This window comes from Bos grunniens, chromosome 19 (assembly GCF_055505025.1).
Source record: "Bos grunniens cultivar Pamir isolate PY7600 chromosome 19, Bosgru_T2T1.0, whole genome shotgun sequence".
Taxonomy (NCBI): domain Eukaryota; kingdom Metazoa; phylum Chordata; class Mammalia; order Artiodactyla; family Bovidae; genus Bos; species Bos grunniens.
The window spans coordinates 49315276-49338852 of NC_141183.1; the positions used below are offsets into that span (position 1 = coordinate 49315276).

General features: G+C 41.3%; 1 protein-coding gene across 2 annotated transcripts in view; it reads left to right on the forward strand.

Annotated features, from left to right (window-relative positions):
• The first annotated feature begins 956 nt into the window (after positions 1-956).
• HEATR6 (HEAT repeat containing 6) overlaps positions 957-23577 on the forward strand; it is a 32639-nt gene continuing 10018 nt past the window's right edge. For both annotated transcript variants that reach the window (XR_015148271.1, XM_086360353.1), the window contains exons 1-12: positions 957-1186; positions 3629-3736; positions 6198-6338; positions 6804-6919; positions 7754-7868; positions 9336-9437; positions 10486-10623; positions 12388-12686; positions 13459-13636; positions 17474-17680; positions 18076-18175; positions 21053-21408. Coding sequence is in view for 1 of the 2 variants with exons in the window: in XM_086360353.1 (XP_086216479.1) it covers positions 968-1186; positions 3629-3736; positions 6198-6338; positions 6804-6919; positions 7754-7868; positions 9336-9437; positions 10486-10623; positions 12388-12686; positions 13459-13636; positions 17474-17680; positions 18076-18175; positions 21053-21408 (2079 nt within the window). In the remaining variant the exon portion in view is untranslated. The remainder of the gene's footprint in view (positions 1187-3628; positions 3737-6197; positions 6339-6803; positions 6920-7753; positions 7869-9335; positions 9438-10485; positions 10624-12387; positions 12687-13458; positions 13637-17473; positions 17681-18075; positions 18176-21052; positions 21409-23577) is intronic.

The following is a 23577-nucleotide window of genomic DNA, read 5'->3' on the forward strand; positions in this document are numbered from 1 at the left end:
GGTGGTTTGTGTCTGGAGAAAAAAATTAGGGGCTCCAATACGATGTAAGAAAAGAAGAATGTCGAACTAGCAGTTTCTGCCACTCCTATCCACAGCTGCCGCTCTGCAATCCTAGGCCGAATCTGAAACGCTTAGTGCTAAACGGGAATGTCAGTTCAGTTCAGTTCACTCGCTCAGTGGTGTCCGACTCTTTGCGACCCCATGAATCGCAGCACGCCAGGCCTCCCTGTCCATCACCAACTCCCGGAGTTCACTCAAACTCACGTCCACCGAGTCGGTGATGCCATCCAGCCATCTCATCCTCTGTCGTCCCCTCTTCCTCCTGCCCCCAATCCCTCCCAGCATCAGAGTCTTTTCCAATGAGTCAACTCTTCCATGAGGTGGCCAAAGTACTGGAGTTTCAGCTTTAGCATCATTCCTTCCAAAGAATACCCAGGGCTGATCTCCTTTAGAATGGATTGGTTGGATCTCCTTGCAGTCCAAGGGACTCTCAAGAGTCTTCTCCAACACCACAGTTCAAAAGCATCAATTCTTTGGCGCTCAGCTTTCTTCACAGTCCAACTCTCACATCCATACATGACCACTGGAAAAACCATAGCCTTGACTAGACGGACCTTTGTTGGCAAAGTAATGTCTCTGCTTTTCAATGCTGTCTGGGTTGGTCATAACTTTTCTTCCAAGGAGTAAGCGTGAAAAGAGGAACGGGACTGTCAGCCCTACCCAATAACAAACCCTCCGGGGGGTAGGGACACAAGTAACAGTCCTCGCTTTTTAGTCAGGGTTCAAGGAGAGGTGGGCGCCGAAACAGTCTCCCAGAGAATTTCTGATACGTTTTCAAAGAGGGAGCCTGTAGTTTCAGAACCCCTTCCCACCTCAGGTTCCGACCCGAAACAGGCATTTCCGGAACTGGCGCGTGGAGGCGGGGGGCTGCCCCGGAAGTGTTTGTCTGTTGTCCTACGTAGGAAAGATGGCGGCGGCGCAAGTCGTGGGTTCCCTGCCAGGCGGGCCGCCGCCAGAGACGCCGGGGGAGCCACCCTTCGAGCAGGGGCGTGGGTTTCGCTGTTTGTCGGCCAGGCTCTGCGCCCTTCGCCCGGATGACAGCAGTTCCGGCCGCACGGAGATCCACCTGCTCTTCGACCAGCTCATCTCCGAGACCTACAGCGAGGGCTGCGGCGTGGCCCCTGAGGTAGGCCCGCTGGCCTGGGCCCCGCCCTTCAGGGAGCTCGGCCTGTGGCCTTTTCCCAGCCTTGCTTCACAATGCTTAGTCGCAGGCTTAGTTTGCCCCCTCCGACCATGGTGCAGTCTCTAGCCTCCTCTTTCCGGAAGACACTGCGGTGCCTGGTAGAGTCGCTTCTTTAAAATTCCAGCTTGCCGACTTGTGCTCTGATAACATCGCAGGTGTCATCTCTGGTGCCGCTTTCCCGTCCCTCCGCTCCCCGCGTCCGGAACTCTGTGTGTATAAAATTCCCTACTACCACGTTCTTCACTTCACCGTGCACAGTTCCAGGGATTTTGGAACCTTGGATGTTATTCAGTTCAGTTCAGTTGCTCAGTCGTATCCGACCACAGTTCAAAAGCATCCATTCTTGGGCGCTCAGCTTTCTTTTCTTCACAGTCCAACTCTCACATCCATACATGACCACTGGAAAAACCATAGTCTTGACTAGACGGACCTTTGTTGGCAAAGTCATGTCTCTGCTTTTCAATACGCTATCTAGGTTGGTCATAACTTTTCTTCCAAGGAGTAAGCGTCTTTTAATTTCATGGCTGCAGTCACCATCTGCAGTGGTTTTGGAGCCCCAAAAAATAAAGTCTGACACTGTTTCCACTGTTTCCCCATCTATTTCCCATGAAGTGATGGGACCAGATGCCATGATCTTAGTTTTCTGAAAGTTGAGCTTTAAGCCAACTTTTTCACTCTCCTCTTTCACCTTGATGTTATTAGGTCTATTTTATTGATAAACATACGGACGCTTACAAGGGTCCACTCTAATATTGCTGGCAAAAGGCAGAACTAGAATGAGAACTATGAGTTTTGGCCATTTTCTGTTCCTCCATGCTAGTTCACCCTCTCTGTCTGTTTAGAAGTACTTTTTGTATATATTATTCACACGCATCAGGCCTTGGATACTACTTACTTACTAAATTCTGTAAACCCAGTCATAAGCTGTCTTCTGGCGCTCATAGGCATCTCAAATTTGACAGTTCTCAAAAATTGGTTCTTTATCTCCATACACCCACTCCATCCCCAATCTGTCACATGCCTCAACGCATACAAACAGAGTGCGCCCAGTCACATAGGACACAGGTGCAGATACTGGTTCTTCACCCTCCTTTACAGATCCTTCCAATCTGGATTCTTCAGAATCTGTCTAGGAAATGTTTCTCAGTTCCATCCCCTCCTCTCTATTTGCATTGCGAATGCCTGAGGCAAGATGACTCTCCTGGACTGTTCACCAGTCTCCTCTAACTTGCTGTCTGCAGCCGTTCTGCATACCATTATTTTCTCTCCTGTGGGAGTGGTCTTTTCTTTAGTGGGAAAGGAATCTCACTAGAAAAGTGAAACTCTGACCTGGGAAGATCTTCAGTGCATATTGGTAACTGGCCAAAGCAAAGTTACAGTATGAGACCACTATAGGGGGCGGAGGGCTTGAAAATAAATATACATTTATAGATGCAAAAAGTTCAAAACAATGTATGGGAGAGTTTACAATGCAGTAATAGTTTGTGTCACCAGGGAGCGGAGTGGAATTAAGGGAGGAATCGGAGACTTTTGCTTTATTTGTATAATTTGTGCCTTTCCAGTCTTCTGTCACTCTTGCTTCTGTGGGTTGCGTGCAGTCATTTGAAACTTGCCGTTCCTCAGGCAGGTACTGGTGTTTGTTCCAGACCTGCCCACTCCATTCCCTTTGCTTGCATTGTCTACGACCTTGACGTCTACAACCTTGACTGGCAGTTGTACTCATCCTTCAGATCATTTTAGGTTCTGTTTAAAAATTGTCTCTACAGGACTTCCCTAATTACTGTTTCCCAGTAGAATTTGCAGTTAATTCTTTCAGCACCCAATTCACTTTAATTATGTGTGAGCAGTATTTCTGTCTCCCTCGCTAGATTGTGAGCTCTTTGAGGTTCAGGAATATGTTCACATTTGGAGCCCAAAGACCTGGCACAAAGCAGGTGCTCAGAGCCTTTTAGTTGAATAAACATCAAGAGATGAATGAGAGGTGTGATTTCAGATAGTTTCCTTTAAAAAAAAAAAAAAATTTTCTAACTGCATTAAATTTATGCAAGTGTGATTTCTGATTTTCCCAGTGGCATTGCAAATTCAGTTTGCTTACCTTTGGTATTTTTAATTTTGGTGTGTGCTATTATATTCTGGAATCCTTTACTAGGTTATTTATTTGTACTGTCTCTACATATGTAGAGACTCTGTGGAGTCCTTGACTGTATAAAAATCATTGATTCTTTTCCTCCTTTTTTAGCACATGCTGTGTTTATGCTTTCATCTTAACTCATTTTGAGTGTGAATGTTCACTTTTAGTTTCTCATTTGGCTGTTGGGGGCGGGTCTTCCCTTGACTAATAGGTGTAGCACCTTTTCATTCTTTTTTGTTTGTTTGTTTTTGTAGGATGTCAGTACTCTTCTTGTCCAAGCGTGCCGACTCGTGCCTCTTAATCAGAATCATCTTGTCAGCAAATTGTCTCAGCTTATCCACCATTTACTTAACACGTTACAGGTAATCCTGTAGGTAACTTTAGAATTCAGATCATGAGTTTTGAGAATAAGTAACTATCTTTGAGATACTACATCTGTGTTAGGAATGATAGCCTGGTCTTTTCAAAAGCTTTGCAAATATGAGAAACAATTGCCTTACTAAGAATTATATCAAAACAAATATAACTGACCAAAAAAAGAAAGTTTTCCGCCAGTTTGTCCATCAGAGGGATTCCTGTCTGTTTGTTTCAGGAAACCAATATCATTCAAGCCCCCAGACCTTAGAATTTTTCAGGAAAGATGTATTAATATTTGACTAAACGTATATCTAAGAATAAGTTGAAATATCCCCAACCTCTTTCCTATCAATATTTTTTTCCCTCTCCCAAAGCTACCATTTTTGTCATCTAACCTAAGAAGTTGCTTAGCTGGGGTGGGGCCCTAGATAAAAAGATCCCTGATATCTTTTTAGGAACAGTTCAAAAATTGAGGCTCTTACTGTAAACTACTACATGAGTATTTGAATGTAGTTAGCACAAAACTTATCAACTAAGTAATCTGAGGTGCTTCTGGTTGCAAGAAACAGAAGAGACAACCCAGAATAGCTAAATAATTTTTTTTTTAATTATCTTACATCACACGCTCCAAGGAATGCAGCTTTAAGGGCATTTAATAATTAAGAAGCTTTCTGGCATCTTTCCATTCTGCCATGCTAAGTGGATGGGTTGTCCTGAGCTAACATCTCTCACACTCATTAGATGCCTAAAATCCAGGAATCCCATGGAAAATAAGTAAATAACACCCAGCGGAAGCAAAAGAACTATTTATTTTCTTTCTCTTTTATTTAAGAATGAGGAAGCTTACCCCCTAGACTCTCCAGCAAATTTTCCCTGATACCAGGCTGGAGAGACCTAGGTGGTATTAGGACCCCTCTGTAGCAGTCTAATCAGGGAATGGAATTACCGTGAATGGCTTAAACCAGGAATTTCAACCTCGACTGCTCATTAGAATCACCTGGAGGACTTCTGCTCCCTAAATGATTAACAGTATGCAGCTCAACCCTTCTATCAGGGTTTCTCATCTTCAGCACTGTTGATATTTTGGATTGGATAAATCTGGGTTATGAGGGATTGTCCTGTGCATTGGAAGATGTTTAGCGGCATCTTGGCCTCTACTCAGCAGATGCCAGTAGCATTCCTCCAGCTGTGACAGTCAAAAGTGTCTACAGGACAGTGCCAGGTGTTCCCTGGGGGACAAAATCGCCACTGATGGAAAACCACTGTCTTAGCAGAATTGGGATTTACCTTCAGGTCTCATGTGGGAAAGGTGGACATCCAAATAAGATCAGCCCTCTGCCAGCAAGGAAAGAGGAGATGAATGCTGCAGGTGGCCAACTGTGTCTGATACTTGTGACTTCCTAAATGAAATAAGACGGTTTTAGAGTTTAGAATTTTTCAGACTAATGTGGTGGCGTCTGAACATTGGCTATCCTTAGCTACGTGTGCTAATAAGCCACTTCAGTCATGTCCGACTCTATGGACTGTGACCCTATGGATTATAGCCTGCCAGGCTCCTCTGTCCGTGGGATTCTCCAGACAAGAATTCTGGAGCAGCTTGCCATTTCCTTCTCCAGGGGATCCTCCCAACCCAGGGATCGAACCTGCGTCTCTTGTATCTCCTGCATTGGCAGTTGGTTTCTTTACCACTAGCACCACCTGTTCTTGCCTGGAGAATCCCAGGGACGGGGGAGCCTGGTGGGCTGCCGTCTATGGGGTCGCACAGAGTTGGACACGACTGAAGCGACTTAGCAGCACCAGCAGCAGCACCACCTGGGAAGCCTACATTCTTAGCTATATCATCTTTTTAACACTGACAGTTAGTAAAGTTCCTGATCATGCATGGCACCCATAGCCCTGAACAAGTTTCTGGCATTTGAAGACAGTTTATTTCAGTTGTCCATGAATTGATACTTGGATTAGTGTACTTTATCCAATAAAATCATAAACTCCTTAAGGACAGGAATATGCTATTTCTTCCTGTTATATTCCCCACATCATAGCAAAGACATAATAGCTATTTAGCAGGCATATTTAGTCACAGTGTGTTTGTCAAGCATTTACCAGGTATAAAGAAACATAGTTGAAACCAATACAACATTGTAGACATTAAAAAAATAAAATTTAAAAAATTTCTTTTCAGTGGATCAGACTTAACATCTGTGTATTTACAACTGCCACTGTCTGGTTAGTTAAAGAAAAAGTTACAAGGACTTTGCCAGGTTCTATTTGGAGTGGAAGGATTAAAGGGAAAGAAGGGAGCAGACACTGGGGCAAGAAGAAGGTTCTCTCGATCAGATCTTTTTGACAAAAAAATATGGACACACACGTACTCTTTCACACACAGCTTGATTCAGGTGAGCATTCATGTCTGAAAAGGAATATTTTTTTAAAAGTTAGATCATATTTATTTTTCCCTCTCGATAGGTGATTGTTGACGAGCAGAACCTGGATTTTCTGTTGGCATATACTATTTCTGCTATTCAGCAGTGCAGTTCCTGGACGCACATGCAGATTCTCCAAGCTCTGGCAGCCCTGGTTTACTGCAATGGCTCAAAGTGTCAAAAGGTAAACTGTGTTCTGTCTTTGCTTTGAAGGTTGAGAACACAGGCTCTAAACCCGCAGGCATGTGTTGAGATTTCTCTCCTGCCATTACTTAAATGTGTAACCTTGAGTAACCCTTACTCAGTCACTCTGAGCCTTGTTTCCTCATATGTAAAATAGTTCCTCTGGGGGTGAAGTCTCATTTGTAAAGTGCTTGGGACTTGGTACATATCAGTCGTTATTATCATTACCTTTCATGTATTCAGCCAAGCCAAGACGAGAGAGCTTCAGCAGCAGGCTTGGCTGAGAGTACTGATCCTTACTGATGTTTTTTGGCATATTTTTGTATGCCTATCTGAAGGATTTACCTAGCAACTAGTCTCTTGGTACTTAAATTTCCTTTAGTTGAAAAAAAAAGAAATCTGTTTAAAAAATAATATTTTCCTAGCAGCTTTCCTTCGGCCAACATTGGCTGTGATTTTGTTTCAGTACCTTCCAGACTTGCTTGGCAAGAGTGGACTCTTGATGAAGTTGAGCGACTTGGCTCAGTCGGACCCTGAAGTTAGGAGAGCTGCAGTGCATTGTATGGCAAACTTATGTCTCAGGTATGTGGATTCAGTCATTTCCCAAGCTGTGATAAGACAGGGCCTCTCATGGGCCTTTTGTAGGTGGTTCAATCTGTCTGAAGCCAGAGCCAACTTAGAAAAATAATCTTATGTTGCATTTCTCATGCTCTTTGCTAATAAGATCATCTTATGTTGTTTATTTTTAATTTTAACATTGCTTGTAAAGAAAGCTCATAAAGAAGTAAAGGAAAAAATAGACTAGGGCCTTATTTCTAAAATATGGTGAAAGTGATAATATGTGCAGTGTGTTGAGGTTTTGTTTTTCTGTTGGTATAAATTGTAACCGTATTAAATCTTTTAGAAGGATATATTCATACTAATTTAAGCTTTGGTGAGATATATCTGTCATGGCCAATTTATTCAAAGAAAATAGAAGCAATACCAGCTGCCCAGTTCTGGATTCATGCAATAGAAAGTGAGCAACCCAAGCTTGAACGGATGTGTAATATCTTGTTTCCACATTGCCGTATTGTCCAGTGGCTCAGGAGGCAGGTCCAACGGTGTGATTCTAGCTGGACATCTGTATTATTTCCCTCTAAGAACCAAAAAGCAGAATAAAAAAGATTTCTCTTTCTGTGTATTTGTTTCCCTACCAACTTCTGTAACGTTTCCCTGAGGAAACCATTCTTCTTCCTGTTCCTTCCAGCCTTGTGCCTGTCCACAGCAGTAGTTAACCAAAGTGCATAATCTTCTGTGATACAGTTTGATTCAGGATATATCCCAATTCCATTAGTCAATGGTACTGTTACTCTTTCGCAAGCCCTATTTCAAAGGCAACTGCGTTTTGAGTCGCTTTCTCTGTATGTGTTTTAGTGTGCCCGGACAGCCGTACTTGGAGGAGCCCTACCAAAATATCTGCTTCCAAGTTTTCTTGACCACTTTACAGTCTCCAAAATCATCTGACATGGATGACATCACGTTCTGCATGGTGGGTGAGACTACCTCTAATCTTATGACGGTTACCGATGTGTCTAGAAGCAGCAGTGGAATGAAAGCTGCTATTAAGAGTTTAATTTGGTTGCTTGTATTAGTTTTGTCTAGAGATACATGCATAGGGGAATGATTATAACGTAAAAAGACTGAAATCATCTTTCAGATTTAAATCACAAGAAATGTTTTTGTTTGTTTTGTTTTGCCATTGTTTTTTGTTTTGCAATTCTAAGTTCTTAAAACTACTGTTCCACTCCCGACTTTAAAAGCTGTACAGTTTCAGACTAGTGACTGTCTTTTAGATGGAAGGTAAAGGGGTGGATTTCAACAAAATCTGCAGTAGTTTATTTCTTTTTAAAAAAATCCGATGCAAAGATGATAGTTTATTAATGTGATTTAAATTCAGTAACACTTTTCAAAAATTATAGATCAAAGGTGGTGAAAATTTCTTATATAAAGTCTGCTTAGATAAAACTACTGGGAGCAATTTGTTCTCCATGCCCCCAGGTTTTCTTTTTCTGTATTTCTAAAAAATGAGCATATTTTAAATTTTTAAATGGGATCATATTTAGTGTGCTGTTTTGCAACTCTCCTTTTTAAAGTTAATACATCTTGAACATCTTCTTAGTACCTCTTGATGTACCTCATGTTTTACAACTGCTACGGCTGGGAGACCTTGGCAAGATCTTGAGCCTATGTGTTCTTCATCTCTGGAATGGGACAGAGGTTATAACTACCTTGTAGAGGTCTTATGAGGTATATATGATCTAAAAGCATTTAAAATGCTTGGGAAAGTGCTTGCTGTTATTGTTAAGTTTCATATGTAGCAGAGGTTTAGCTTCTTAAATAATCATTGTCATAACTGATGGAAATGAAAGTTTTTTTCAGCATTTCTACTACTTTACACAAGGCTACAGTTCATATCCTTTCCCTGTAGAGAGTTTTTCTTAAGTACAGAATCCTATAAACGAGATTACTGGCCAAAAAGTTAATGCTGATCAGAATTGCCCTCCAGAATCCTGTTCCCACATGCATTCCTTTGCTTTTAAAAGCTGCTGTAAAAAAAAATAAGATAAAAGAGCTCCTGTGGTTACATGATAAAAGAGATTTCCTGTTTCTGATCTCTGCCACCACATTTTTATTCCTATCATATTCTTCCCACTAAACATCTTTTTTTTTTTCTTGCTCACCATTAGTATATGCTGGCTTAGGAACATGTACAAAAAGACCACTCGTACTCAATAAAAGCACTCTATTCTTCAAGAAAATAATTGGTAGTCGATCATCAGCTCTGTTCTCTGGATCTTCATCTTTGCTTTTCTCTCCCCGTCCCACATCTAAAGTTTGTTTTTTTTTTAATCGCCTAAAGGTCTTTTCCTTTCCCATCCTACAAAGTGCTAGAAAGTTGATCCCTGGACAAACAAATTTCATTTACTTTTTAACTTTTTCTCTTTTCTCACCCTAGTTGTTGCAAAATGCCTTAAAAGGTATACAGTCTCTCCTAAATGGTGGGAAGATGAAACTGACACAGACTGATGAACTGGGAGCTCTTCTAGCTGTGCTGAAGGTAAGGCATTGCCTCTTTAAACCCCAAGTCCTCACTGTGGTTAGTGTCTTTCCTGTGGACACCTCAGGCATAAGGACGGCTTACCTCTTTACTCCAAGGCTAGCTTTAGAATATCATATTTTAAGAGAGAAGAATAAAATGTTCGTTTTCAAACATACTTAAAATTAAGAACCTAAAAGAATAAATCTCGCTTTAGTAGACTTACCAGAATTCTAAAATTTTATCAGGACTAGTTAATGAGGTATGATCTGAGATTATTTTAGTTTGTCTTGAATCTGTTTGGACTTGGAAGAAGAACCAGATATTCTCCTTGCCTTTAGCTCCCATGTAGTAGGCAGGCCAGTCAAGATGTGTATTGTTAGGGGGACTTCCCTGGCAGTAGAGCAGTTAAGACTCCACATTTCCAATGGAGGGGGCCTGAATTCCATTCCTGGCTGGGAAACTAAGATTCCACATGCCGTGAGGTGCTGCCGAAAAAAAAAAGAAGAAGACATGTATAATTAGGGGGTCATCCTTTGGCTTCTGAGCCTGCCAGTCAGTGGGAAAGTCAGGTCAGCCTCTCTGAGGATCCAGCTGTCTTCATTTCAACTGGGAAATAGTAAGAACTTTGTGGTGGTCTTAGATCAAAGTCACATATGATAACTTTGCTTTATTATGACTAAAATTTTGATTTTTTTCCTGTGCCATCGCCCCTGCTTCCAAATACATAGAGAGCTAGATTTGGATATGGATATGAGAGATGAGTTTTAAAAAATCACAGATAAAATAATTAGGTAAAACTGATTGGATAAAATTTTTAAATTAATAAGCAAAAGTAATAAGTAAATAAAATTTTAACTTAAACCTAGCCAAACCAGATCTCTCTGGACTAGATGAGATTAAACTCTTCTTTAAGCCCTAATCCTTCAGGGAATCTGTTTTCTATCCCATTTTAGTTTTCTTTGTAAAGCTTTTAAACATCAGTTTGTTCATCTGTGTGATTCAGAATATGGTGAATAACCTTGTTTTATGATTCATTGTGTATGTGTGTCTCCTTAATCTTTATTAGAAATCCATGTTCCACGGACTCCCTGGACTAAACATAGAGATGCCCACTGTGTTGTACCCAACTCCGCTTCCTCAGTACGATGGACGGCCGCCCATCCAGCCGCAGCAGTCGGAGTCCAGCACTTCTCGCCCAGCTGTGGTACACTTACGTCTATTTAGATTTAAGCTATGGACTGTTTTCACTTGCTTGCTCCGTGTGTTTTCTATGATTTGCATCACTGCTGTGCCAAGGCTCACCTTGAATTTTATTTCAGCTTAGGATTTTTAGCATAGTAAGTTTAAATTCATCAGATGGCTAAAAATACCAGTTAGAGCATCTTAATACTTGTAAGTGGTTCAGGCAGTATAACAGCTATAAACATGGGCATTCACTTTATACCCATAGCCAGTCATCCTCACCCCTCAAATGCTCTGGACCACAGCTCAGCAGACGTTTTCTCTAAAAGTCTGGTTGCAAAACATTATAGGCCTCTGTTGCCACTGTCAGATTTCTCAGTCTTTCCAGACAGCTGCCATCTCCCTCATGTTTCTGTTGGAGTACCATACAGATACACGGCCTAGGTATTGCACCTAAAAGTATATTACCTGAGAAATGCTTATAATTCGAAATTATTTCACTCATTGACTTACTCATCATTTACTGAGCACCTGTTATATCCCAGACATTGTGCTAGGCATTAGGAACATTGACTCTGGTTTTAGGAATTTGAGGGAAAAGGTGAAGGTGGATAAACAAACAACCATATTGCAGTCTTATGATTTCTTTCATCAGAATATCCACAGCATATTCTAGGGGCACATTCAGGGCAACCAATAGACGAGTAAGGAGTGCTTTTTTAAAAGACACAGTGGCTCACCTGAGCCTCAGGAATGAGTACAGAGAAGGAAGGAGAGTGCTTTTTCCCGAGAGAGCAATGGGTAACAACCATGGGGAGTGTGAATGCATGCAGCCTATTTATTAACCAGTGGGCTAGAGTGTCAGGTGTGCAGAAGGGAAGGTGGGGCAGGTATGTAGCAGAGGCCAAATCATAAGGGTCTTTCAACCCTGTGCTAAGGAGGTTGGGTTTTTATCTTTTAGGTGGTAGAAATGAAGAATCTTAACGTAGGGGAGTGATATGATCAGATTTGCATTTCAGAAAAATCTCAGTGGTAGCAAGTAAAAGGGTAAGAAGTCTGGAGCCACAGTAATTATCCAAGGTAGAGGTGATGAGGTTAGGGACCTTGGGCATGCAGAGGAGGGCACAGATTCCAAAGACCTTTGGATGTCTGAGAGAAGCAAGTAGAAGAAAGGAAGAAATTGGTGTTTACATTGTATTTACAGAGCCCCAGTGGGCTGCCGTCTATGGGGTCGCACAGAGTCGGACACGACTGAAGCGACTTAGCAGCAGCAGCAGTGCCCTAAAACATGGATTGTATGTAGTGGAGTCATGTTTCTCCTAGGCATCTAGAGTGGTACTAGCTGTATATCCTATTTGCGAGAACTGAGAAGACAGTCACCCAGGTCATTTTCTGTGACCTCAATCTCTTGCAGAACCTCTGTTGAAAAGCCTGAATGCTTTCACAGCCGGGCAAGGCAGGTGGCATTAGCTTGTACTTAAACAGATGAGGATGGGCAAGCTCAGCGAGGCTAAATGATTTGCCCCGGCTCACAGCAATAGTGTTTAAACCCAGATGACACGTTTTGCTCTGTCCCAGGTATCTCACACCTTGTTTCTTACAGTCCAGAAAGGTGTACGTCAGCACTTAGCGTAGTGCCTGACACAGAGAGTGTTGAGTGAGTGCCGCTTTTTTCTCTTCTCTTCTTCTTTGTCCATACTACATGTTGGGGACATACTAAGTAATTATCAAATGAGAAGTTACCAATAGCTATCATGTACATGTTTTCATTTGCTCCTAAAATCAGAATAAAAAGAAAAAATCAAAAGTAAAAGCGAAGAAAATCCAGCAAGGAGAGGAGGAGGAGGAGGAGTCCAGTGGTGAAAGAGAAGTGGCCCCAGTCGCTGGCGCAGGCAGACTGAACCTGCACAGAGGGGACACTCAGTGCCCCTCCCCCCCGGGTGCTCAGAGTTTGCCGTTAGCTGCAAGTGGAGCGGCAGGAGAAGACCGAGTCTCTTCACCCTTCAGCTCTTCCAGTTGGAAGAGGGTCAGCAGTAGTGAGTCAGACTATTCTGATGCTGAAGGAGGCATGCAGAATAAAGTGAGGTAGTAGTATTTTGTTATATTTTTATGCTTTATATTCTGAATTGAGTGTATAAGCTCATAACCTTAAAGTCTATTGCACATGCTGTAACTTGAAGATTCTCATTTATGTGGGATTTTGCGTTACTCTGCAGTTTGCATTGTTCTCTCCTCTGCCTTTGTCCATGTGGTTCCTCTGCCTGGGTTTATTCTTTCTTTTCCTTGTTTTGCCTCTTGCCTTATTAACCACTACTCATCTTGTATGTGAGCTCAACAGTCACGCTCTGAGAAGCCTTTTCTGCCTCCCTATGCCAGTCACTCCCTTACGTGACTCGTCTCTGATTACTGTGCTAAGGTCTCTTTAACTGTCTTTCTTTGCCATAATAAGCTTGTCAAGGGCAGGAGCTTTGTTTCTGGCTGCCAGCCTCAGCACAGTGCCTGGCACATACTTAGGTATTCTCAGTACCTGTCTGTTGGATGAATGGGTACTCTGGAGTATCTCATATTGTATACTAATTTCCTAATATCAAAATGTTGCCCTCTTATTTGCTAGCTAGTAGTTTTTTTTTTTAACTATCAACCTTATTAACTTGTTTTGTAAACAAATTGCTTTAACATGTTTTGACCACATTTTGAAGTAATTTAAAAAATATGTTAGCATCTTTCAGACTTATGTGGAGTGGAATGCTGAATTTCTCACTGTATCATTTGAGTTGCCTGTAAAAAATAGTGTTTCATGCTCATGTTTTTAAAAGCAGTTAAAAGACTTTTTTCTTCCTTCTTTTGGTTGTTAAAGGTCTTACCAAGCCAGAGTTCGCCAAGGAGCATTAGCGTGTTTTCTTTCTACTATAAAATCAATAGAAAAAAGAGTTCTCTATGGCTACTGGTCAGCCTTTGTTCCTGATACACCAGAGCTTGGAAGCCCACAGTCTGTGTCCCTGATGACTCTTACGCTAAAAGATCCTTCTCCAAAGGTAAGAGCGTTTAAATTCTAAGTGTTACAACTAGGACGACTTCACAAGTCTTTGTTGTTCCCTCTGCCCCATCTGATCGCATCAGAACAAGGCTCTTACTAATACTGACCCAAGTCCTGACTTGAGAAGCACTCGATGGGCAGGGGGATAGGAGGATAGGGCTTACGTGGCTGTCAGGTTGAGGGAGACCACGCTGCGGCCTCCTGCCCCAGGGCTGGCTTGCGGCATGAGCACGCTGCGTTGCTGCTTCAGTGTCCTCTCTGAACTGCACTGAAGCAGCTGTGCGTCCGTTTCTTTTATGATAGTGTTGCCATGGTGTTTACAATAGAAAAAAAATTCAAAATGGCTTAAATACACACTGGAATATCATGATATATAGTGGTTATGAAAGATATGTAAGGCTGCGGAATGTGGATGATGTTTTATGAAAGTATTGATAGAGAATTTTATGATCCCAACGTGGTTTTTTTTCTTCCTACTTTTCTGTATTTTTCAAATCATAGTAATAAATAGTAATACATAGTCTAATGAGAAAAACTTGTTTTTAAAAAAGAAGAAAAAATAACTTGGCAGTCGTGGATAGCTACAGCAAGGTAGCTGTGGCTGATCAGATATTTGCCTCTTCTTGGATATGTTAACTCTTCTCCGGAAGTTAGCTTTTTACCCAAATAAGGAAAGTAGTCTGCTGTTTAGATTCCCCTTAACGATAATGAACATTAAAAAGTCATGCTGAATGGTATCTCATGTCCTCAGGTAACCAACCTACTTTCTCAAAGTAAATAGTTTTAATGAGGTCAATAGTATTATTTCTTTTCTGTTTTTAGAATTTTTCCCTTAAAAGCAAGGAGGAAGGCTAGCAATTCATAATGCATTGGAACTCCCTTTGATCATCTCCTTGATTAGCTGATTACTATATAAGGAAACTTCTAAAGGACCCTTCGACATTTTTCATAGAGTGAAGAAAAATAAACTAGCCTCAATTATGAGCACAAAAAATGTTTTATAGGGTAATTTCAGATACTCTCTATACTAAATAGTTAAACTGGTAAAAATGTTTCCAACTGACTGAATCATAAACAAATGAGAACCTGGGAGGAAAATGGAAAATGATGGTGGCAAATAAATAACTAATGAGGACAGTCTAGTAATTGGAAGGAAAACTGCTATAAAAATTGAAAAAATATATATATGTATTTATATTTTTGAAGACCCTCCAGCTGAACAGAACTGCAGTAAATATCTGAGAATATGCAGAAGAAAGTAGGTTGACATAATTTTCATGATATTTATATCTTTTTTATTTTTGAAATGTTTAATGATGTTAAGAAGTGTTTTATCGGTGAGAGAGGCTTTTTAGAAAGACTGCTAGAAAGTTATGTGTGAAAATTAAAAGTACCTAGTTCATGTCACTGGAGTGGAATAGCATTTTGGATTGATCAGAGCTAGGTTTAAAGGTGCAGCCATGTGTAAAAGCTGAGTGGTCGTTTTCTCGGGTGCTTGTTGAGTATGGAGTTGGGGAGCATAGACTGAGGTTTCCCTTAGCCAGGATGAAACGTGACAGGACAGTAGTGTCATAGCTTCTCCTCAAGTGCACACTGATGATGGTTTGGAGGTCATGGCAGCTCTGGTATAAACCTGTGGTGCATTCAGTTGGAAGCACAGTCGTCACTGACATACTGAGAAATTTTTTATGTATAATTTTATTTATTTACTTTGGCTGTACTGGACCTTCTTTGCTTTGTGGGCTCTTCTCTAGCTGCGCTGAGTGGGGGCTCTTCTCTAGTTGCGGTGCGCAGGTGGCGTCTCTTGTTGCGGAGCATGGGCTCTAGGGTGCAGGCTCGACAATGTGGTGCACAGGCTTAGTTGCTCTGCACAGGGGTGGGGTCATACGGGGCCAGGATGTGGACCAGACTGTGTCCCCTGCATTGGCAGGTGGGTGCTTTACCACTGAGCCACCAGGGAAGCCCCTCACTGACATTCTTTTGTTTTCATCTGTGATAGTTAGAAATGCTTTTTCCCAGTTAGGAAGCAAAGTTAATTGAGCTGAAAACTTTTTATTTTGAATATTAGTTTCTTTTTACGGCTTGGCTTTTAATTTTGTTTGGTTGGCAAGCTCTTAAAATTGTAGATTTTAATTACATTTTATAGAAATGGCAGTTTCTTTAGCATAACATCTACCTTTTTCAGTTAAGACCAGCCAGTGGTCTAATCAGAGGGTTGGCAGACTATGGCCAATGGGCTGAATCTGGCTCACTACCAGATTTTGTATGATCTATGAGTTAAGTGGTTTTTAATGCTTTAATTTTTTTTTAATAAAAAGAATATTTTGTGACATGCAAAAATTATATGAAATTTAGATTTCACTGTCGAAAAGAAAAATTTTATTTGAAAACAGAAACATTTATTTATTTATACAGCATCTGTGCTGCCATAGCAGAGTTGAGTGGTTGCAACAAAGACTCTGTGGTGTGCAAAATCTAGAATATAAAATTTGTACTACTGGCCCTTTACAGAAGAGTTTTGGTAACCCCTTATCTAAGTTCTTGGATCAGCTGACTTGTGCTTGAGATCTCTCTCTCCACCCCACCCCACCCCCACACACACACCACACACATACACACACACACCACTGTCCTCATACATTGTCAACTTCCTAACTTTCTTAAGTGATTATGCTTAATTCCAAAGATTCATTCTGCTGTACTATAAATTTGTTCTCACAAAAACTTTGGTTTTTTTGTTTATGATTCTACTCTCTAAAAGGCATGTAGAAATGATTTGTTTCAACTTAACTCCTGAACAACAACAGCAATTTGGAGATAACACAGTTGAAGATTTTCTGGAAAACCTTTTTCACACCAAACTCCGATGTGCTTCTTACTGAGTAAATATTTAGATTAGATCCTAAAGTTATAATGTTGATTCCTTGCTTTTTAAAAGTCTTTTCAATTGGCCTTTTGGGGTGAGCTGACCAAAGACAGTACAGTAGTGTTTCATTAGTAGTCCTGCATTTATCACCTACATTCCATTTTGGTTAAATTTGGCTTTCTTTCCATTTATTTTTTCCTTTCTGATTTTTAATGCCGCAGAATTGTCAGAGTACCAATTAAAAGTAATTAAGCTTATAAAGAAAATCTTGATTCAAAGGCACTATTCCTGACAGATAACAGCAGTCCACTGACAGAGGTGCCCGTATTTTCCTTTCCATCCATAAGGTTATATTTAATAGTATTTCTTTGAGTATCAAAGGTTTTTATTGGAGCTAGTGTTATTTTCTGTACCTAAGAATATTTTTGAAAGTTGGTCACTAATGGTGTCTGCCAAGCTGAGTATGCATGGAGTTCCAAAGATCCTATTTAATTGACACTGAGCGCTCATGGATGCTTTAGGGTAGAATGTAAAGCAGAATGTCCTCAGGAACTTTGATGTAAAACAGATCGTAGATGGGTCTATCTTTTTCCACCCCACAGGCTGTTGACTTATCTCTTGTCCGTTGGCTTTATGCTCGACTAAACTAGGCTTCTCGTCCTTAAGTTATTTTCATGCTCGTGATTTTAGGTTTCTATACTATGGTATAGCTTAGACTTATTCCCTATAGTAAGAAAACCTAAGAGCAATGTGATTTAAAGTTCTTTGTTTTTTTTTAAGTGAGGGTAGGGAATGACGGTGCAAGTGCCTTAGTCCACAGCTACTTTTAGGACGTGATAGAAATCACATTGCCTTTATTCGTCTAATTAAAATTATCTAAATACTTTGAAAATGAAAAGTATATATAGGAAGAAGGGGATTTGACTCCTGATTTTTAACTCACTGAAGTGAATCCTTCTGAAATTTCAGACACGTGCCTGTGCCCTGCAAGTTTTATCTGCCATCTTGGAAGGCTCAAAGCAGTTTCTTTCCGTTGCTGAAGATACCAGTGACCACAAAAGGGCTTTCACTCCCTTTTCCGTAATGATCGCTTCCAGCATTAAAGAGTTGCACAGATGTCTTTTGTTAGCTTTGGTGGCAGAATCATCCTCACAGACCCTCACTCAGATCATTAAGGTAAATGTGCCAAGATATCAGTGAGTTGGCAGAGGCACTTTCTCTACTTCAGTTTTGTGTAATGTTTATATTGCCCACAAATAAATTGACTTAAGAATATAAGTAATTTTATTAAAGATAACCTGATTGGAAGTCTGTTCTTCCTACTTGTCTGATCACAGCTATATGTGATCTTTGTATATGTGATCTCTTTGTATGGCCAAATAAATGATTTACTAAGACAATTCCTTTTAAGTTGTACCAAGTGCCCTTTTCCCTTTAAAAAGGGAAAAGAAAAAAAAGACTGATTTTCAAATGAATGTAAAGACTTTGTTTTTTAATTAAATGCTTTAAATTTTGTCTCTGTGCTGCAGCTTAATCAGGCCCATTAATGAGCTACTCTTTGTGTTTTGTAGTGTCTTGCAAACTTGGTATCAAATTCACCTTATAACCGTCTGAAACTCAGCCTGCTGACCAAAGTCTGGAACCAGATAAAACCTTATATCCGCCACAAAGGTTGGTGGTAGTTTGATTGCTTCTTTATATCAATAAAATCTAGATTACTAGTTTAAAATATTCAGAACATTTTTATAACACTAAGATAATTCTGTTTATTATCCTCAAACTTTGAGGGGAACCAGCTATCGCCAGAACCCTACTTTTGATAAGAAATAACTTGGAGAATCAGCTGTTAAGTTCAATGCCTTTTCAATGCATCAGTGCAGTGACTGGAGTATCCCTTTACAATTAAGACCGAGCAAATCGTAGGGGTTCTGCTCTAGTGGGGCTTCCCTCGTGGCTCAGCTGGTAAAGAATCTGCCCACGATGTGGGAGACCTGGGTTCAGTCCCTGGGTTGGGAAGATCCCCTGGAGAAGGGAAAGGCAACCCATTCCAGTATTCTGGCCTGGAGAATCCCATGGACTATATATATAGTCCATGGGAGTCGCAAGAGTTGGACACAACTGACGACTTTGACTTCACTTCTTCACTTCTGCTTTGGTATATAATAATTCATAGTCTTTAGATATAAGTAGAAAATGGATAGACATATAGACATTTTCCTCTTTTTGGAAAGAAGTGGAATATAAAACCTAGTTTTGCTATCAGGATAATGTTGGCCTGATACAGTGAATGTGGAAGCATTTCTTCCTCTTCAATTTTTAGAATAGTTTGAGAAGGAGTGGTATTAAGTCTTCTTTAAATGTTTGGTAGAATTTACCTCACCCTTGAAGCCATCTGCTCCTGGGCTTTTGTTTTGGATGGAATTTTTTGATCAGTGATTTGATTTCAGTACTAGTAATTGGTCCCTGAATGTTTTTAGAAATTTATCCATTTCTTCTTGGTTGTCCAATTTGTTGGCATAGAACTGTTTGTAGTAATCTCTTGTAAATCCTTTGTGGTGTTGGTTGTATCTTCTCTTTCATTTCTAATTTTACAGATTTCGGTTCAGTTCAGTCATGTCTGACTCTTTGCAATTTGGGCCCTTTTATTCAGACTCTTTTATTGATTTGGACCCTCTATTTTTCTTGATGAGTCTGGCTAAAGGTTTTTCAATTTTGTTTATCTTTTTGAGAACCAGTTTTTGGTTTCATTGATATTTTCTATTGTTTTTGTGTGTGTGTGTGTATCATTTTATTTATTTTTACTCTGATCTTTATTTTCCCTTTGAGTTTGTTTTTCTTTTTTTAGTTCCTTTAGGTATGAGGTTAAATGGTTTGTTTGAGATTTCTCTTACTTTCTGAGGTAGGCCTGTATTGCTATGAATTTCTCTTTTAGAACAGCCTTTTCTTTACGCAGTAGATTTTGAAACACTGTGTTTGCATTTTCATTTGTCTCAAGGTTTTCCTTTTTGATTTTTTTCAGTGACCTATTGGTTGTTTAGTGGCATGTTGTTTAGACTCTACTTGTTTGTGTTTTTCTAGTAGTTGATTTCTTGTCTCATAGGATTTTAGTCGGAAAAGATGCTTGATATGATTTCAGTCTTATTAAACTTATTGAGACCTGTGTTATTTTGCCTAATCCTCTGTTTGTATGTATCAGGTAGAGCAGCTGCATCTCCTGTTCTTGGTAGAGTGGCTAAGTGTAGAAGGTGAACTCTGAGGCCCGGGAGTGTGGTTCCCCCAGGTCACCAGAGCCCAGTGCTCCAGGAGTGTCCCTGTGTGCGTGGCGCCTGCCCTTCTGTTGCTCCTGGGCCGTGCTTTCTGCAGGTGTGGTAGTGTATGGGGTTGGCTCCCAGTGCAGCTGGCTGTAACTGGGAACTGAATTAGACGAGCATGTGTTGGGTGGGATCCACAGATCCATGCTAATAAATTAAATGGCAAGAGTCAGAACAGGGACCTGCCGGTGCCTGGCTAAGTAGAGAGAGCAAGAGAGACGGGGGGAAAAAAAAATTTTTTTTAAGTGGCGCTCTCTAGCTTCTCAGAAACCCTCAGGCGCATGCTTTATTAGTAGTCAGTGAATCTCCTTCTTTGATCAGCTTCTTTTCAAACTGCTGTCTGTGTGCCATAACCTGGAGCCAGTGAGTTTTTGTGCACAGCCTTTTGGAGTGGATTCACAATTCTCTACAGCCCTCCGACTCTCTCTCAGGTGTAACCCCCACTGGTTTATGGGGGAATCATCTTCCTGGTGCAGGTCCCCTGGGCTGGGGAGCCCAACATTGGGTTCAGAACCCTCACTCCTCAGGAGGACCTCTAAGGCTGTGAAATCCCTCCTGCCTATGGTTTGTAGCACTCAAGGGGTGTAGGTCCCTCTCAGACCATGTCTCTGCCCCTCCTACTTGTCTCAATATGGCTTTAAAAAAAATTTAGTTGTGGAAAATTTTTTCTGCTGGTCATCAGGTCGTTCTCTGAGATGGTAGCTCTACTTGACTGTAATTTTCCTCTCTATGAGAAGAGAGCCTACTGTGCCATCTTGTCCTGTCCCCTCACGTTAGCCTTTTGGACTCTACAGTGGCCCACCACTCTTTTTCTTTCTTTCATGATTGATTTTGGAAGGGTCTAAGCCAGTTGTCTTTTTTTTTTTTGGCTGCACTGGGTCTTCTTTGTGGTATGCAGGGGCATCTCCCTAGTTGCTCGAGTCACATGGGACCTTAGTTCCCCAACCAGGGGTCTAACCCGTGTCCCCACATTGGAAGGTGGATTCTTAACCACTGGAACACCTGGGAAGTCCTACCAGTTGTTACAGTATGTCTCACCCTCAATTTGTGGGATATTTTCCTTATGATATTGTTTAACTTATACATGTGTTTCCTGTAAACTGGAAGTTCTGTCTAGAGGTTTAATTAGATTCAGGTTAAACAAGAAAGTCATAATTCTTAATTGCCTGCACGGATAATTATGATCTCTGTGGTCACCGTTCCCATGGTGATAGGTTCTTACTGTTCCCTTTGACAGACGTTAATGTTCGTGTGTCAAGTCTCACACTGTTGGGAGCAATAGTGTCCACTCACGCACCTTTACCTGAAGTCCAGCTACTTCTACAACAGCCCTGTTCTTCCGGACTCAGCGGCAGCAGCTCAGCCACTCCTCACCTCAGTCCTCCTGAATGGTGGAAGAAGGCCCCTTCAGGACCCTTTGTAGAAGAAGGAGCTGTTAGCTCACCAAAGTTGTCTTCAGAGCCCTGCTGGCTCATTCGACTTTGCATTTCCATTGTTGTTCTACCCAGGGAGGATTCCTGTTCAGGTAGCGATGCTGGTTCTGCAGGAGGAAGCATCTATGAGCCATTCCCCATGCGGTTGGAGGCCTTGCAGGTAGGAGGTTTCATTTCCTCTTCTCTGAAATGGAAGTAATCATTCTTTTTCACGGGGCTTACCTGGTGGCTCAGCAGTAAAGAATCTGCCTGCAGTGCAGGAGTCACAGGAGACACAGGTTTGATCCCTGGGTTGGGAAGAGTCCCTGGAGGAGGGCATGGCAACCCACTCTAGTATTCTTATCTGGAGAATCCCTTGGACAGAGGAGCCGGTCACAAAGAGTCAGACACAACTGAAGTGACCTAGCACGCGCGCACACACACACACACACACACACACACACACACACACATTCTTTCTTCACAGCGTGATTACTTCATGAGGAGTAAGTCTGAAAATAATGTAAAACCAAGCCATGTGTCATTGGTATTAGTGGGAATTGTGCGTGAATTCACGTTTTAGGTGTGAATGCTTTGTTGTTTTGTTGTGGGGGGTAGGTGGAGGGGCTTGGTTGTAAAATGTCAGATTCATCCATTGCCAGCCATTTTAGTCATCTCAGGTATTATATGGCCAATCGGTGTTATAGATTATATAATAATTCTGAAAGAAATTATAGAGTTTATCTTTGATATCTACATTTGAAAATTAAAATAAATGTTTAGTTCTCTTTGGTCTTATATCTGCTTCAGTTCAGTTCAGTCACTCAGTCGTGTCCGACTCTTTGCGACCCCATGAATTGCAGCACACCAGGTCTCCCTGTCCATCACCAACTCCTGGAGTTCACTCAAACTCACGTCCATCGAGTCTGTGATGTCATCCAGCCATCTCATCCTCTGTCGTCCCTTCTCCTCTTGCCCCCAATCCCTCCCAACATCAGAGTCTTTTCCAATGAGTCAACTCTTCGCACGAGGTGGCCAAAGTACTGGAGTTTCAGCTTTAGCATCATTCCTTCCAAAGAAATCCCAGAGCTGATCTCCTTCAGAATGGACTGGTTGGATCTCCTTGCAGTCCAAGGGACTCTCAAGAGTCTTCTCCAACACCACAGTTCAAAAGCATCAATTCTTCAGCGCTCAGCCTTCTTCACAGTCCAACTCTCACATCCATACATGACCACTGGAAAAACCATAGCCTTGACTAGACGGACCTTTGTTGGCAAACCTGTGTCTTAGGTCATACCTGAATACAGAAAAAACAAATACTTTAATCTAGGGTGGTTCTCTTCCTTTGAAGGAATAAATGTTTTGTTGTATCTGCTTACTTTAATCTAGGGTGGTTCTCTTCCTTTGAAGGAATAAATGTTTTGTTGTATCTGCTTAGAGACAACAAAATATTTTGTTATATCTGCTTTATTAGTAGACACCCTTAAGTGTTTGTTTAATCTTATTAATTAGGCACTTATTTTGCCTAATCCTCTGTTTGTATGTATCAGGTAGAGCAGCTGCATCTCCTGTTCTTGGTAGAGCAGCTAAGTGTAGAAGGTGAACTCTGAGGCCCGGGAGTGTGGTTCCCCCAGGTCACCAGAGCCCAGTGCTCCAGGAGTGTCCCTGTGTGCGTGGCGCCTGCCCTTCTGTTGCTCCTGGGCCGTGCTTTCTGCAGGTGTGGTAGTGTATGGGGTTGGCTCCCAGTGCAGCTGGCTGTAACTGGGAACTGAATATTAAAGTGTTGGTTTTTTCTGTATTCAGGTATGACCTAAGACACAGGTTTGGTCTTGGTGTCTGCTGCTAATTATCTGATTGATATTATACATGTCCTTTAACCTCTTAGGGTTTCCCTTGGTGGTTCAGTTGGTAAAGAATCTGCCTGCAGTGCAGGAGACCTGGGTTCAATCTCTGGGTCAGGAAGATCCCCTGGAGAAGGGAATGGCAGCCACTCCAGTATTCTTGCCTGAAGAATTCCATGGACAGAGGAGTCTGGTGGGCTACAGTCCATGGGGTCACAAAGAGTTGGACACAACTGAGCGACTAATGCACAACACTTTAACCTCTTAAACTTTTTCAGTCATAGTTTCTTCAGCTAGACTATTTAGTTAATACCACCTTTGAAAAATTGTTCCCGGCTTAAGTGAGACAATAATGATAATCTTAAACACATTTTGTAGATTATAAAGCACCATAAAATTATATGATAGCACTTAGTTGATTTTTAGTCATAAAATAAAGATTATGGTTGTTTTTCATGTTATTCAACATCAGGTTTAAGCCCCTTGTTGAGTGTGAGTGATTTCTGAAA